General features: G+C 47.1%; 1 protein-coding gene across 1 annotated transcript in view; it reads right to left on the reverse strand.

Moving 5' to 3' along the window:
- LOC138645506 (uncharacterized) overlaps positions 1–17,242 on the reverse strand; it is a 57,176-nt gene that overhangs the window by 16,816 nt on the left and 23,118 nt on the right. Inside the window, exon 7 of the mRNA XM_069734896.1 lies at positions 13,599–13,931. Within this exon, the coding sequence (XP_069590997.1) occupies positions 13,599–13,931 (333 nt within the window). The remainder of the gene's footprint in view (positions 1–13,598; positions 13,932–17,242) is intronic.

Here is a 17,242-nt window from a genome sequence, read left to right on the forward strand (position 1 = left end):
ATTTGTTTTGAACAAGAAAGGGATAACGAAAACATTCTAAAAATCCTGAAGCAACATTTCGAAATCAAAGACTTGGGAAATGTAAAACAATATCTAGGAATACAAGTAGAAAGAGAAGAAGATGGAAGTTTCCTACTGAATCAAAATCATATGATTCAAGACATAACAGAAAAATTTGGATTAAAGGATGCAAAAACAGTAAAGTCTCCAATGGAAACTAATTATCTCAAAGAGATGAACAGTGAACAAAATATGCTACCAAATAATGAAGAATACAGAACAGCAATAGGAAAACTACTGTATCTAGCGACCGTTACAAGACCAGACATCGCAGCAGCAGTAGGAATCCTGAGTAGAAAGGTATCAAAACCAAATAAAGCTGATTGGAATGCCGTGAAGAGAGTAATACGTTATTTGAAAGGAACTAGCAATGTTAAGCTGAAATTACCCACAAGCGATGATTGCATTTTAACAGGATATGTTGATGCAGATTGGGCTGGAGATCCAACTGACAGAAGATCTACCAGTGGACATATTTTTTTCCTCTCAGGTGGACCAATAAGTTGGACAAGTAAGAAACAGTCAATTGTGACACTACCTTCAACAGAAGCAGAATATGTTGCAGCAGCACATGCGAGTCAAGAAGTACTGTGGTTAAGACAATTGTTGACAGAATTAGGACAACCACAGTTGGCACCAACAAAACTAAAAGAGGACAATCAAGGATGTCTTGTTCTTGCTCAGATGGAAAGAGTCAATCCAAGAACCAAGCATATTGATGTGAAATATCATTTCTTGAGAGATCATCAGGAACAAGGAGTCTTGAAGTTAGAGTACTGTCCTACTGAAGAAATCACAGCAGACATTTTCACGAAGGCGTTGAATGCTGATAAACATCAGAGACTAATAAAAAAGTTGGGTTTGATTGAATAAGTCCTTACTGTTGAGAAAGGGTGTTGGCATATGCAACAGATTGGGACTTATTATAAGTGAAAGGAGGACTTTATACTAACCAGACAGCAGATGGCGATAGTGTGTAAAGTAATATACTTGCTGTAATGTGGGGAGGGAAGTGCTCAGTGGTTGGTTGTTTTCTTACTTTCGGTTTTGCTTTTCTTCATGAATGTGTTGTCTTCAGTGCACGGACTGTGTGACACTGAATTGTATCTCATGTTTATCCAGTATGAAGTAAATACTGTTTACACAAGATATCTTGCTGATTGAAGCTCTCCTAAGTACAGCGGTGACTGCAAGAAGACGCACTCTGCAACATTCTTTACTTAGCTGCTTTTTTCTTGCCATAATACAAATTCTAACAGTCTATTCAGTAGGACTATCAGCTGTGTATCCACCAAACTTCTGCACCACACAACTGATGGTCCCAACCCCATTTATAAGGCAAGAAATCCCACTTATTAAACCTGACAGGGCACACCTGTGAAGTGAAAACCATTCCTGGTGACTACCTCTTGAAGCTCATCAAGAGAATGCCAAGAGTGTGCAAAGCAGTCATCAAAGCTAAAGGTGGCTACTTTGAAGAACCTAGAATATAAGACATAACAAAAAAGTGTGAAACAACTGAAATTAAGTATATAATTCCAAATGTGTTAATTCATAGTTTTGATGCCTTCAGTGTGAATGTACAATTTTAATAGTCATGAAAATACAGAAAAATCTTTGAATGAGAAGGTGTGTCCAAACTTTTGTTCTGTACTGTATATGTCACGATCCATGTTTGGATCTGTGGCAGATCTGGGTTCCCTCAGATATAAACTTTTTTCCTTTCTGGTCATTGGGGGTTAATGCAGTTTACTCCCCCCGGTGGCCTCTGGTGTTATTGCATTGCTGCCTGGTCAGCTGATGTTTGTGACCACTCCCACCATCCTTTATAAGGTCACCTGGTGCTTCAGCTGACTGTTGGTTATACAGGTCCTTTGGATACCAACCTTGCTGGAAAAGGAGCTTGCTGAGTGCTGTTGTTCTTCAGCTAAATACTCATTCCTGGTGCCTTACTCTGCTGTGCGGTGCATTGCAGCAGAAAAAGCTAAGTGTGGTGTTATTGTTTCTTTGTCCCTTTGTAGTTTGTGCATTCACCTTTTGGTTTCGTGTTCCCCTCAATATCGTTTATTTGCTTTGTGGTGCTGTTTTCTCTGTTCACCTCCTGGGGTGGGGGTTGGGGGTTTGGTTCAGGGTTTAACAGGAGACAGGGACAGGTCGGTGACTTGGGCCTCCCTACCTTCAAGGGTACCCCCAGGTTAAGGAAAGACAGGGCTTCCCCTAGCCTGAGGGGCAGTTCAGGGGCCCAAAGTCCTCATCTCCTGTTTTCCTATTTCTGCAGCGTGACATTATAACCAACCATCTCATTTTTTTTTTCTTTCTGGTGAGCTATGGCTCAAATGCAGGCCTTTGCCCAACTGCTTCAGACCCTCACTGATGAGTTTAAGGTGCTTCGTGGTGAGGTGGTGCAGCAGCTGCAGCAGTTGGTGGGGTTTTGGGCTTCGGCCCAGGTACATGCTCAACCAGAGCCCAAGATATCTCTTCCTGACAGGTTCTCTGGAGGGAGAGATAAATTTTTGGTTTTTCAGGAAGCCTGTAAGCTTTACTTCAGGCTCCGCCCTCGTTCATCAGGGAGTGAGGAACAGCGTGTGGGAATTATAACCTCCCTTCTTAAGGGTGATCCCCAATCCTGGGCTTTCTCCCTGCCGGCCGGTTCTCCATCTTTACGGTCAGTGGACGAGTTTTTTGCGGCCTTGGCGCTTGTGTATGGGGACCCTGATGGCCTCTCCCTGGCAGAATCCCGACTGCGTAAAATCAAGCAGGGGGCTCGGCCAGCTGAGGATTACTGCTCGGAGTTTAGGAGATGGGCCACTGACACACAGTGGAATGACCCTGCCCTTAGGAGCCATTTTAGGCAGGGTCTGTCTCCAAGGTTGCAGGATGCTCTTGTGCAGTATGCCGCCCCCAGGTCATTGGAGGCCGCCATGTCCCTTGCCATCCGGGTAGATAGACGCTTGAGGGAGAGACATACACCTAATGTGTCTCCGGTAGTCCTTGCTAGGGAGGAGGACACACCTGAGTAGGTGGATGAACCCATGCAGGTGGGAGGAGTTGTTTCTCAAATGGGGTTGTCTGCGGTTCGCCGTGGTGTGGGGGCATGTTTTTACTGTGGGCAGACTGGTCATTTTATCGGTGTCTGCCCAGCTCGCGCCAAAAAACCTGTACCACCTAAGAAGCCGCATTCCCCTGGTCGTGTGGAGGGAGGCGACCAGGGAGTGTATATTTCCTCCATATCTTCTTCTCAGTGTAACCTGTCAGCTGAAGTAGTGGTTGGTGGGGTAACTGAGTGTATACCGGTGTTTGTGGACAGTGGAGCAGGTGTCAATCTGGTGGATGCTCATTTTGTCCAGACCCATGGCCTGAGGTGTAGAACACTAACTAAACCCCTAAGTGTCCAGGCCATTGACTCCGTACCACTCAGCCAGGGGTGGGTGACCCAAGTCGTGGATGATATACAACTGCGTATAGGCACTCATCATGAGGAGTTCCTGTCGTGCTACGTCTTGGGGGGAATACCAACACCCATCGTTTTAGGACTCCCTTGGTTGAAAAAACACAACCCGGTCATAGATTGGCGGTCAAGGGAAGTGGTCAGCTGGGATCAGACGTGTGAGGGCTGCAGCCCAGGGGCAACTGTCTCTGCCGTCCTTCTACAACCTACCCCTTCCTCTCCAGTGGGGGCAGCAGAGATGCTGCTAGAGAGTAGGGGCAAGACTCTTCCCTCATGTCACGATATGGTATGAAATATCATAAGTAGGTCTCTAGCCTGTGTGGGCTAAGCCCCCCTTCTTGGAGTAACAGTTGTAGCTGCAAATTCCTGGCTTTCCTTCTCAGAGAGTGTGGGGGTTAGAAGTTTTATGGCCGAACGGAATTTACGACTGGCATTTCCTGTGTAAGCTCTTGTCCAGCTAGAACAGGAAAAATGGCTCCAAAAATCCATGAAAGATTCTTTGTTTAGTTTTTGTTAGATATTAGGCAAACGATTTAAGCTAGAAATACGAAAATATATATTCGTAGTCCCACTCGGTGTAGCTACACATCTCATGACACTCGGGTTTCTAACTCCATCTGATAAAGAAGTAGGGTTTTCTCTGTAAATATGTATCCCAGATAGGACATATTTGATCTCATTAGAATGCTCACGTTAATCCGAGATGAATTATGGGTTTGGTATGACTCTGTCATGTTTTGTAGTGAAGTTATAGAAATTAGAGAGAATAGTTTAAAGTTTAGGCAGAATGTAGAGAGAGGAGGGTCTGGATAAGCCAGCCTTTCTGTGATGTCACAGCCTTAATGTTTTAAGTGTCTGGCAGGCTCTGAGGAGTCACTTGCTGCTGGATTTCTTGTCCTGTCCTGGAAGAGCCCTGCTCACGTCCCAATGAGCTGGGACGTATGGAAAAACTCCACTAGCCTGGTTGCTTGTCATGCTTTAAACATGTAAGTGTTGCTTTTCTCATTTATTCCCTTTATGTTATAATTACCCATGTACATATTTGCAATTGTCTCATTTATAACATCTTTATAAACTATTTTTGATAACGCACTGCCTAGTTATTTTGAATGGGATATACTATTATATATTAGTTCGTTCTCCCGCTCTAAACCGTACCCTAAGTCTCTGAAGGGAAATACGCTACTGTTACTGTTGTGTTGGGTTAGCTTCGGACCCGTTTAATCGAAGCTGGTGGCAGTGATACCGATAGTGTGCAGACTTTTGGGTTATGTGGTAGCGGCTGCGGCTTTAATAATTATTGTTCCTGCCTGAGTGGGAGTAGTTATCGCGTCGCTGCAGCGTGCCCAATAGCCAGTACATAGCAGGCAGCCTTTCTGGCGACTAATTACCCAGGGTGCAGTACCTAATCTGACCTGAGACTAAGGGGGCGCCAGAGAGCTGCAAGTGTTAAGTGGAACTGTAAGCGGGATATACATAAATCCCTGCAGTTCGTGGTATATAGAAAAGCAGTGGGATACCTAGAATAAGCCCCTGCTGTAAACTAAGAGGTCAATAGCCTTGTGTGTAGTTTTTCATCACATCGTGGACTGGAGGGATAACTAAGATAAGCCCCCCTGCACATGTGATAGCCGTCTGTTGGCCTAAAGTCACCTCAATCCGTGACGTAGGGGTGACGGTCACGGTGTGACTCCTGACCCGTTGGTGACAGCGGTCGGGGGGAATCGTGACAATTGGTGGCAAGGCGGTGGGATATCTTAGAGCATTAGTGATTTGGTTTGAGTAATCATTCCTCTCACTAAAAACTTGCAGAAAGTTCTTGCGAGGACTCTGCGCAAATAAGTTTGGAGAACGAACTCAGTGCTTTTTAGTTGTGAGACAATTGCGTACTGGTAATTATCCCCTCCCTTTCTCTTCGTTTTTCTATCCTATCTTTTATTTGGCAACCATGGTTGTGCTGGGAGAAACCTTCTATGAGCAGCAGACCAGAGACACCCTTGTCGCCTTATGCAAGTCACAGCACATTGACTCTGCAAGCAAAAACAAAGCCCAACTGGTCGCAGATCTGGTGCAATGGGAAGCCGCTCGAGACCAATCTCAGAGCTCAGAGGCCGCAGAAGCCAGCACAAGCGAACATGGTGCTGCAGCAGAGGTCCAACCACTGAATGCTGGCCCTGTTAGCAATCCGGGCGAATTGGACCCCCACCTGCAGGCGGCCTTGAAAGAATTCCCCATTGACGACCATGAGGGACGTCGGCAGCTGATTCAGCAATACCGGCAGGAGGCCCAGGCCCAGCAAGCCGAGAAAGAGGCCCGAGCCGAGCGGCAAGCTGAGCGGGAGTACCAGCTGCAGTTAGCCCGACTGCAAATGCAGGGGTTGTCTCAGACCAGCCGTGAGCCTAGCAGCGCTCAGACACCGAAGCCCCGGCCTGATCACTTTCCTGTTATGGAGAAGGACGGAGATTTGGACACTTTTCTGCGGGCCTTTGAGAAAGCCTGCAGACAGTACCGGCTGCCTACAGATGAATGGGCCCGATACCTGACACCAGGGCTGAAAGGTAAAGCTCTGGAGGCGTTTGCTGCCCTCCCTCAAGAACAAGATGGAGACTATGAGGCCATCAAGCAGGCTCTGATAGCCAAGTACCAGCTTACACCCGAGGTGTACCGTAGAAAGTTCCGGACCCTCCAACGTGGCCCACACGACAGTTACAGTGATGTGGTGCATGGACTGGGGACCCACTTTGACCAGTGGACCCAAGGACTGTCAGTGACCACCTTTGCACAGCTGCGAGACCTGATGATCAAAGACCAGTTCTTTCATCTTTGCCCAGCTGAGGTGCGACAGTTCGTGATGGACAGAGAACCCAAAGACGTGACGAAAGCAGCGCAGATTGCCGATGCCTATGAGGCCAACCGTAGATCGGAAGTGCGGAAGCCAGTCACCACCAGCTGGAGAGGGGGTAAGCCTGCAACCAACGCCAGTACCCCTGCCAGCCAACACACCCGAGGTCCTGGCCCTGTGGCCAACAGCACCAGACCTACCACCGAACCTCGCGCGTGTTACACCTGCAAGCGGCCTGGGCATATCAGTACCTTCTGTCCAGACAGGCCGAAGAACCCCCCAGCCAAGGCCCCAGGGCCTAATGCAGCAGTTCTTTTTGTGGGTGGTGTGGTTGGGAGGGTGTGTGACAACGTACAGCCCGTCACTGTGGGAGGCCATGTTGCTACAGGCCTCAAGGACACCGGGGCTGAACGAACCCTCATCCGACCCGAACTGGCGGCCCCTGAAGAAATCATTCCGGGGAAAACCCTAACTGTCACTGGGATTGGGGGCATCAGCTGTCCCTTACCAATGGCCCGGGTTTTTATTGATTGGGGTGCTGGGAGCGGGGTGAAGGAAGTGGGGCTGTCTGATAATTTGCCCACTGATGTTTTGTTGGGAACTGATTTGGGGAGGATGTTTGCATACTACGTCCCTGACACCCCTCCTCAATCTACTAATAAGGGTAAAGTTAACCCTGAGGATGATGATGATGGGAAATCGCATGTGTTACCTGACCATGCTTTATCTTGTAATGATGCATCTAATAACCATTTTTTCCCTAGGATTGATGGTGAAAATGTTGTACCTGTGCCAGCTGAATCTGATAATGATTTTTCTGGGAAGGTTAATGTGTCCATAGGTACAGGCGTGCCCAGCCACGTCGCTCTGCGGAGTGAGACGGCTGAGGAACCCCTAACAGGGGCAAGTGTCGGTGCTACAGGAAATGGGGAGATGCATGGGAACCGTGAGGAAGGTGATGCCATGAAAGTGACCAGTGCCACCGAGGAAGGTAACTGGCCCATAAGTAGCACTGCCCCTGAAGTGTTGGGGGTGGATGGGGAGGTAGAGCCCATAGCAGCGCCGGCTGATGGGCCTGTAGAAATCCCCGGGGAGACAGCCTACGTAGCTGCTGTCACCCGCAGTCAGAGTGCCCGGAACGCAGATAACTGTCTGCCTTCCGGACCCTCCTCAGTCATCACTGTGACTGAACCAGAGGTGGACCCAGAGCAGGTCCAAGAGGGTTCCCGTGGGGAAGGGACCCTGACGTCGCTTTTGGCTTCCCCTAGCCAGGAGTTTCAGGCCGCTCTGCACACAGATGCGAGCCTAGAGAGTTTGAGACAACTCGCCGGGACGCGCTTCTCCGAGACTGATAAGGAGAAGGTGTTCTGGGAACAAGGAAGGTTGTACCGGGAGACAGTACCCGGAGAATCACAAAAGGAGTGGTTGAGGGAAAGACAGCTGGTCGTCCCGCAGCAATTCCGGGGTGAGTTGTTGCGGATTGCCCATGAGATCCCGCTAGCTGGACACTTGGGGATCAGCAAAACTAAGGCCCGGCTGTCTCAACACTTCTATTGGCCTAAGATGGGGACAGATGTGTCAAACTACTGCCGCTCCTGTGTCACCTGTCAAAGAGTGGGGAAGGCAGGGCCTGCTCTTAAGGCTCCCCTGATCCCTTTGCCAGTGATAGAAGAGCCTTTCCAGAGGATCGCGGTGGACATTGTGGGCCCGCTGGCCGTCCCCAGCAGCTCTGGAAAGCAATACATCCTTACTGTGGTAGACTATGCTACCCGGTACCCAGAGCCAGTAGCTCTGTCGTCAACTAGGGCAGATAAGGTGGCGGATGCCCTGTTGGCCATCTTTTCACGTGTAGGATTTCCCAGGGAAATGCTTACTGATCAAGGGACCCAATTTATGTCTCGCCTAATGGAGGCTCTCTGTAAGAAAATGCAGGTGAAGCACCTGGTATCGAGTGCGTACCACCCACAGACCAATGGCTTGTGTGAACGCTTCAATGGTACCCTCAAACAGATGCTACGCATGCTGGTTGAGACTCAAGGGCGCGACTGGGAGCGGTACCTCCCACACCTGCTGTTCGCTTACCGAGAGGTTCCGCAGGCCTCGACGGGGTTCTCCCCCTTCGAGCTCCTGTACGGCAGGCGAGTTCGGGGACCCCTTGGGTTGGTAAGAGAATCCTGGGAAGAGGAGCCGAACCCTTCTGAAGTGTCCATAGTGGAGTATGTCATGCGCTTCCGTGACAAGATGCAGACCTTGACGCAGTTGGTGCATGACAACATGACGCAGGCTCAGGCTGATCAGAAGCACTGGTACGACCAGAACGCCCGGGAGCGGACCTACCACGTGGGTCAAAAGGTGTGGGTGCTGGTCCCCGTACCAACGGATAAGCTTCAGGCAGCCTGGGAGGGCCCGTACGTCGTCCACCAACAGCTCAACCCGGTCACGTACGTGGTCACGCTTGACCACGCTCGGGGTAGGCGAAAGGCCTTTCACGTCAACATGAGGAAGGCTCATCACGAACGTGAACCTTTCGTCCTACCGGTCTGCAGCTTGCCCGAAGACGGTGAGGAAGACACCCTCCTGGACTTGCTGGCCCAAGCCAAGGCCAACGGGTCCATCGAGGATGTGGAGGTAAGCGCCTCGTTAACTGAACCCCAGCGGGTGCAGTTGCAAACCACCCTGGAACCTTTCCGGGTCGTGTTCTCCAACCGACCTGGGAGGACTGAGTTAGCAGTCCACGAGGTGGACACCGGGAATCACGCCCCACTACGGCGAACACCCTATCGAATCTCTGACCAGGTGCAGCAGACTATGCGCCAAGAGATCGATGAGATGTTACAGCTGGGGGTGATTCGGCGGTCAAAGAGCGCGTGGGCATCACCTGTAGTTCTCGTGCCAAAGAAGGACCGGACCACTCGGTTCTGCGTGGACTACAGGGGGCTCAACGCCATCACAGCCTCGGATGCGCACCCAATTCCGCGCATCGAGGAGCTGCTTGAGAAGTTAGCTGGCGCAAAATACCTGACAATAATGGATTTGAGTAGAGGATACTGGCAGATTCCCCTGAGCCCCGAGGCGCAGGAGAAGTCCGCCTTTATCACACCCTTTGGACTGTACGAGTCCACGGTCATGCCCTTCGGCATGAAGAATGCCCCTGCCACTTTCCAGCGGATGGTCAACCGCCTGCTTCAGGGACTGGAGACGTACGCCGTGGCGTACTTGGATGACATTGCCATCTTCAGTCCCTCCTGGAAGGAACACCTGCAGCATCTTGAGGAGGTGCTCAGGCGAATTCACCAAGCAGGACTGACTATCAAGCCGGGAAAGTGTCAGATGGGCATGAGGGAGGTTCACTACCTGGGAAACCGGGTAGGCGAAGGCACCATGGAACCAGATCATGGCAATGGTGATGGGTTGGCCCACCAGGGTGAACCTGCTGAGGTGCGCATGGAGGAGAACCATCAGGTCCTGCCTCCCTAGCGCACACCAAAAGGGGGAGGTGTCACGATATGGTATGAAATATCATAAGTAGGTCTCTAGCCTGTGTGGGCTAAGCCCCCCTTCTTGGAGTAACAGTTGTAGCTGCAAATTCCTGGCTTTCCTTCTCAGAGAGTGTGGGGGTTAGAAGTTTTATGGCCGAACGGAATTTACGACTGGCATTTCCTGTGTAAGCTCTTGTCCAGCTAGAACAGGAAAAATGGCTCCAAAAATCCATGAAAGATTCTTTGTTTAGTTTTTGTTAGATATTAGGCAAACGATTTAAGCTAGAAATACGAAAATATATATTCGTAGTCCCACTCGGTGTAGCTACACATCTCATGACACTCGGGTTTCTAACTCCATCTGATAAAGAAGTAGGGTTTTCTCTGTAAATATGTATCCCAGATAGGACATATTTGATCTCATTAGAATGCTCACGTTAATCCGAGATGAATTATGGGTTTGGTATGACTCTGTCATGTTTTGTAGTGAAGTTATAGAAATTAGAGAGAATAGTTTAAAGTTTAGGCAGAATGTAGAGAGAGGAGGGTCTGGATAAGCCAGCCTTTCTGTGATGTCACAGCCTTAATGTTTTAAGTGTCTGGCAGGCTCTGAGGAGTCACTTGCTGCTGGATTTCTTGTCCTGTCCTGGAAGAGCCCTGCTCACGTCCCAATGAGCTGGGACGTATGGAAAAACTCCACTAGCCTGGTTGCTTGTCATGCTTTAAACATGTAAGTGTTGCTTTTCTCATTTATTCCCTTTATGTTATAATTACCCATGTACATATTTGCAATTGTCTCATTTATAACATCTTTATAAACTATTTTTGATAACGCACTGCCTAGTTATTTTGAATGGGATATACTATTATATATTAGTTCGTTCTCCCGCTCTAAACCGTACCCTAAGTCTCTGAAGGGAAATACGCTACTGTTACTGTTGTGTTGGGTTAGCTTCGGACCCATTTAATCGAAGCTGGTGGCAGTGATACCGATAGTGTGCAGACTTTTGGGTTATGTGGTAGCGGCTGCGGCTTTAATAATTATTGTTCCTGCCTGAGTGGGAGTAGTTATCGCGTCGCTGCAGCGTGCCCAATAGCCAGTACATAGCAGGCAGCCTTTCTGGCGACTAATTACCCAGGGTGCAGTACCTAATCTGACCTGAGACTAAGGGGGCGCCAGAGAGCTGCAAGTGTTAAGTGGAACTGTAAGCGGGATATACATAAATCCCTGCAGTTCGTGGTATATAGAAAAGCAGTGGGATACCTAGAATAAGCCCCTGCTGTAAACTAAGAGGTCAATAGCCTTGTGTGTGGTTTTTCATCACATCGTGGACTGGAGGGATAACTAAGATAAGCCCCCCTGCACATGTGATAGCCGTCTGTTGGCCTAAAGTCACCTCAATCCGTGACGTAGGGGTGACGGTCACGGTGTGACTCCTGACCCGTTGGTGACAGCGGTCGGGGGGAATCGTGACACCTCACTACATGCTAACCCGGTGTGTCAGAGACCTCTTAGGAGGAGGGGTCAGAGGAGGGTGGTGGATCCCTCTGAGCATAATGGGGGTGTGAGTTTGGTGACAGAGGGGGACGTCTCTGTTGTCAATTCCTCTAGAAATTCACCATCTTGTGGCACACGCATGCATGGATATAAACGTTCAGGTCCGGACCTGGGTGTGAATGAGCATGTATGGGTTTCCACCAAAAACATCAGGTGGCAGTGTGCAACTGGGTCCTGGAGTTCCAGGGCGATTGGGCCATATCGGGTGTCAGCCATTCTCAGCCCAGGGACTTATCAGTTGGAGTTACCCCCAGTTATGCATATACACAACTCATTCCCCAGGTCGGCGCTCTGGAGGTTTGTGGCGTCTCCGGAGCCCTCACTGGTGGCATTTTCATCAGCCCACGTTGGCCGTAAACCTGAGAGTCAGGTGACTGCCGAAGTGAACGTGGGTGGATCGAGGCGTCCTCACCATAGGTTGTTATGTGGTGAGGTCTGATGTTGAGTGTCCAGAGGCCACTCATTGAAAGATCCATGTTTGGATCTGTGGCAGATCTGGGTTCCCTCAGATATAAACTTTTTTCCTTTCTGGTCATTGGGGGTTAATGCAGTTTACTCCCCCCGGTGGCCGCTGGTGTTATTGCATTGCTGCTGGGTCAGCTGATGTTTGTGACCACTCCCACCATCCTTTATAAGGTCACCTGGTGCTTCAGCTGACTGTTGGTTATAAAGGTCCTTTGGATACCAACCTTGCTGGAAAAGGAGCTTGCTGAGTGCTGTTGTTCTTCAGCTAAATACTCATTCCTGGTGCCTTACTCTGCTGTGCGGTGCATTGCAGCAGAGAAAGCTAAGTGTGGTGTTGTTGTTTCTTTGTCCCTTTGTAGTTTGTGCATTCACCTTTTGGTTTCGTGTTCCCCTCAATATCGTTTATTTGCTTTGTGGTGCTGTTTTCTCTGTTCACCTCCTGGGGTGGGGGTTGGGGGTTTGGTTCAAGGTTTAACAGGAGACAGGTCGGTGACTTGGGCCTCCCTACCTTCAAGGGTACCCCCAAGTTAAGGAAAGACAGGGCTTCCCCTAGCCTGAGGGGCAGTTCAGGGGCCCAACGTCCTCATCTCCTGTTTTCCTATTTCTGCAGCATGACAGTATATGTTTTGAATCATTGCATGTTGGAAAGGTCGCGTCTACCAAGGATGATGGCAGCATCTTCTCTGTCACTATAGAGCAGAACATCTGTAAATTCATGATCCCATCAATGAAATGTAGCCCCTGACATCAGCAGCTTAAGAATACTGCCACCACCAGTCTTCGCTTTAGGCACCATATATTTTTCTTTGTACTCCTCTCCTTTGCAACACCATACAGTGTTAGAGCCATCAGTCCCAAAAACCTTTATCTTGGTCTCATCGCCCCAGAGTGTAAAATCCCAGTAGTCTTTATATGTCTCATCAAGGGTCCTGGAAAATTGTAGGAAGCTTTTTGGTGAATGAGCTTTAGGAGAGGCTTCCTTTGTGGACGAGACCTATTCCAATGTAGTGTATAAGGGATTGTGTCAAAGGAAATAAATACTGACCCCCGTTAGCCATTCTAATTCTTTGGATACCTGTAGTGAACTTACAATTGGATTTTCTTCACTCTTCTCATCAGAAGACGCTACAGTTTAGGAGCTAACATCCATGGGCGGCCTGGATGCTAAAGTTTTGCTCCAGTATCTGACTGATAGTAAAGCTTTCCTGATTCTCTTGTAGCCTTTACTTTTCTTGTGTAAAGAAATTATTTTCTTACACAGGTCTTGTGACATTTCTCTTCCACATGGTGCCATTGCTAACAGCATGAAATGGGAAGGGGTTTTCTTTGCACCTGCCGGACACCTGTGCAATTTATAATTAGGCTTACTTGTGGTTGAATTCTTATTAATTAGAATTTTGTAGTCAAAACTTTTACTTTGCTCCTAAGACTTTCACTGGAGTGTGCTCATTTTTACAATGTGGTCCTGAATTATTGTATTAGGAAAATCACTTTTTGGGGTGTGCAAAATAACAAATCTTGTTTGCAATCAATGGCACACATTTGTGGGAGTATTTTGTAGTATCAAATTCCATAGAAAATGTTGATTCTAAAAGAAATGTAAGGGTTTTCTAACAAATCTGTTGGAGTGTGCTCATTTACGCGGTGCACTGTATATATACATATGTGTGTATATTTGGATTATATTTTAATTGTAAGTTTAGTGTTCGGTGAAAAAAGCTGTACAAAAATGATTCATACACTCACCATAGACTTGTAGCGGCCCTATGCTTCCCTCTATGGGTGTCTCCAGGGAGGGGTGCTCCACCAGACATGTATATTCTGCCCCCTGATGTGTCTGCAGGTCGGGGGTGATGGTCAGACTGGCTGTACAGCTGTAAGTGTTATCGGCCGCTCTCCTGGACGTTATCCCCTGGTTATCGTCAGTCTCTTCATGTAACTGATCTCCATCACGTCTCTTCCATTTCACAGTGACGGCATCCGGGAAAAACTCCGAGATATTACACTGCAGGACGGCCGGGGAGCCGAGAAGTAGACGCGGGATCTGAATCTCTTCTACAACAGGAGTCCAGATATAATCTACAGAACAAGAATATGGCATTAGGATATATACTGTACATATATTTTTCTTTTGACCAAAGTCTCTTAATTGTAGTCCCCCTGTACTGGCTGGAGCAGAGTTGCTGAATCTCTCACTTTAGAGAAACAGTAACTTGTTCTCCAAGCTGCTAGACTTTGATCCCGACACAAGGATATTCCTCCATCAGATCATCCATCTGTGACTGCTACTAAAGACTAAAAATAGGAATCTTTTGAGGACATGCACATATTTTGTCGTAACCCTCGGCTTTCAGCAATTGACACAATTTTAAAGAAGTATTTCTGTCTCATAATACATTATAGCATATTGCTAGGATATACTACTAGTTCATGATTATAGGAAGTCCAGAGTTACCCACTTTTGTAAGGCATGGAGGAAAAAAAACAAAAATGGAAAAAGGAGTTAAACTCCTCCACTTCTACATGATCTTCCACAATTGTGTGTTACAATAAAACCTCCTTAGGTAAGAACCTGGTGCAGGTAACTGAAGTAGCAACCTAAAAGGCATGTGAAAAACAGGTCTTTTTTGCCAACAGGTAAGAAATTAAAATCTCACCTGATTCTCGGATAGACGGCTCCAGGATTCTTATATAACCCTCATATATCTCTCCTCTCACCTGAGTCTCTAATATACAGCTCCAGGATTCTTATATAACCCCCATATACAGTTAGGTCCATATATATTTGGACAGAGACAAAAATTTTCTAATTTTGGTTATAGGCATTACCACAATGAATTTTAAACAAAACAATTCAGATGCAGTTGAAGTTATTATTGAATCTGTCCAATTACTTTTGGTCCCTTTAAAAACAGGGTGGCACATGTTAAGGAGCTGAAACTTCTAAACCCTTCATCCAATTTTAATGTGGATACCCTCAAATGAAAGCTGAAAGTCTGAACTTCAACTGAATCTGAATTGTTTTGTTTAAAATTCATTGTGGTAATATCTAGAACCAAAATTAGAAAAATGTTGTCTCTGTCCAAATATATATGGACCTAACTGTATCTCTCCTCTCACCTGAGTCTCTGATATACAGCTCCAGGATTCTTATATAACCCTCATATATCCATCCTCTCACCTGAGTCTCTGATAGACGGCTCCAGGATTCTTATATAACCCCATATACAGTGGGGCAAAAAAGTATTTAGTCAGTCAGCAATAGTGCAAGTTCCACCACTTAAAAAGATGAGAGGCGTCTGTAATTTACATCATAGGTAGACCTCAACTATGGGAGACAAACTGAGAAAAAAAAATCCAGAAAATCACATTGTCTGTTTTTTTAACATTTTATTTGCATATTATGGTGGAAAATAAGTATTTGGTCAGAAACAAAAATTCATCTCAATACTTTGTAATATATCCTTTGTTGGCAATGACAGAGGTCAAACGTTTTCTGTAAGTCTTCACAAGGTTGCCACACACTGTTGTTGGTATGTTGGCCCATTCCTCCATGCAGATCTCCTCTAGAGCAGTGATGTTTTTGGCTTTTCGCTTGGCAACACGGACTTTCAACTCCCTCCAAAGGTTTTCTATAGGGTTGAGATCTGGAGACTGGCTAGGCCACTCCAGGACCTTGAAATGCTTCTTACGAAGCCACTCCTTCATTGCCCTGGCGGTGTGCTTTGGATCATTGTCATGTTGAAAGACCCAGCCACGTTTCATCTTCAATGCCCTTGCTGATGGAAGGAGGTTTGCACTCAAAATCTCACGATACATGGCCCCATTCATTCTTTCATGTACCCGGATCAGTCGTCCTGGCCCCTTTGCAGAGAAACAGCCCCAAAGCATGATGTTTCCACCACCATGCTTTACAGTAGGTATGGTGTTTGATGGATGCAACTCAGTATTCTTTTTCCTCCAAACATGACAAGTTGTGTTTCTACCAAACAGTTCCAGTTTGGTTTCATCAGACCATAGGACATTCTCCCAAAACTCCTCTGGATCATCCAAATGCTCTCTAGCAAACTTCAGACGGGCCCGGACATGTACTGGCTTAAGCAGTGGGACACGTCTGGCACTGCAGGATCTGAGTCCATGGTGGCGTAGTGTGTTACTTATGGTAGGCCTTGTTACATTGGTCCCAGCTCTCTGCAGTTCATTCACTAGGTCCCCCCGAGTGGTTCTGGGATTTTTGCTCACCGTTCTTGTGATCATTCTGACCCCACGGGGTGGGATTTTGCGTGGAGCCCCAGATCGAGGGAGATTATCAGTGGTCTTGTATGTCTTCCATTTTCTAATTATTGCTCCCACTGTTGCTTTCTTCACTCCAAGCTGGTTGGCTATTGCAGATTCAGTCTTCCCAGCCTGGTGCAGGGCTACAATTTTGTTTTTGGTGTCCTTTGACAGCTCTTTGATCTTCACCATAGTGGAGTTTGGAGTCAGACTGTTTGAAGGTGTGCACAGGTGTCTTTTTATACTGATAAGTTTAAACAGGTGCCATTACTACAGGTAATGAGTGGAGGCAAGAGGAGACTCTTAAAGAAGAAGTTACAGGTCTGTGAGAGCCAGAAATCTTGATTGTTTGTTTCTGACCAAATACTTATTTTCCACCATAATATGCAAATAAAATGTTAAAAAAACAGACAATGTGATTTTCTGGATTTTTTTTTCTCAGTTTGTCTCCCATAGTTGAGGTCACCTATGATGTAAATTACAGACACCTCTCATCTTTTTAAGTGGTGGAACTTGCACTATTGCTGACTGACTAAATACTTTTTTGCCCCACTGTATCTCTCCTCTCACCTGAGTCTCTGATATACAGCTCCAGGATTCTTATATAACCCCCATATATCTCTCCTCTCACCTAAGTCTCTGATATACAGCTCCAGGATTCTTATATAACCCCCATACATCTCTCCTCTCACCTGAGTCTCTGATATACAGCTCCAGGATTCTTATATAACCCTCATATATCCATCCTCTCACCTGAGTCTCTGATAGACGGCTTCAGGATTCTTATATAACCCCATATATCTCTCCTCTCACCTGAGTCTCTGATAGACGGCTCCAGGATTCTTATATAACCCCATATATCTCTCCTCTCACCAGAGTCTCTGATATACAGCTCCAGGATTCTTATATAACCCTCATATATCCATCCTCTCACCTGAGTCTCTGATAGACGGCTCCAGGATTCTTATATAACCCCCATATATCTCTCCTCTCACCTGAGTCTCTGATATACAGCTTCAGGATTCTTATATAACCCCCATATATCTCTCCTCTCACCTGAGTCTCTGATATGCAGCTCCAGGATTCTTATATAACCCCCATATATCTCTCCTCTC

This window comes from Ranitomeya imitator, chromosome 7, assembly GCF_032444005.1.
Source record: "Ranitomeya imitator isolate aRanImi1 chromosome 7, aRanImi1.pri, whole genome shotgun sequence".
Lineage (NCBI taxonomy): Eukaryota > Metazoa > Chordata > Amphibia > Anura > Dendrobatidae > Ranitomeya > Ranitomeya imitator.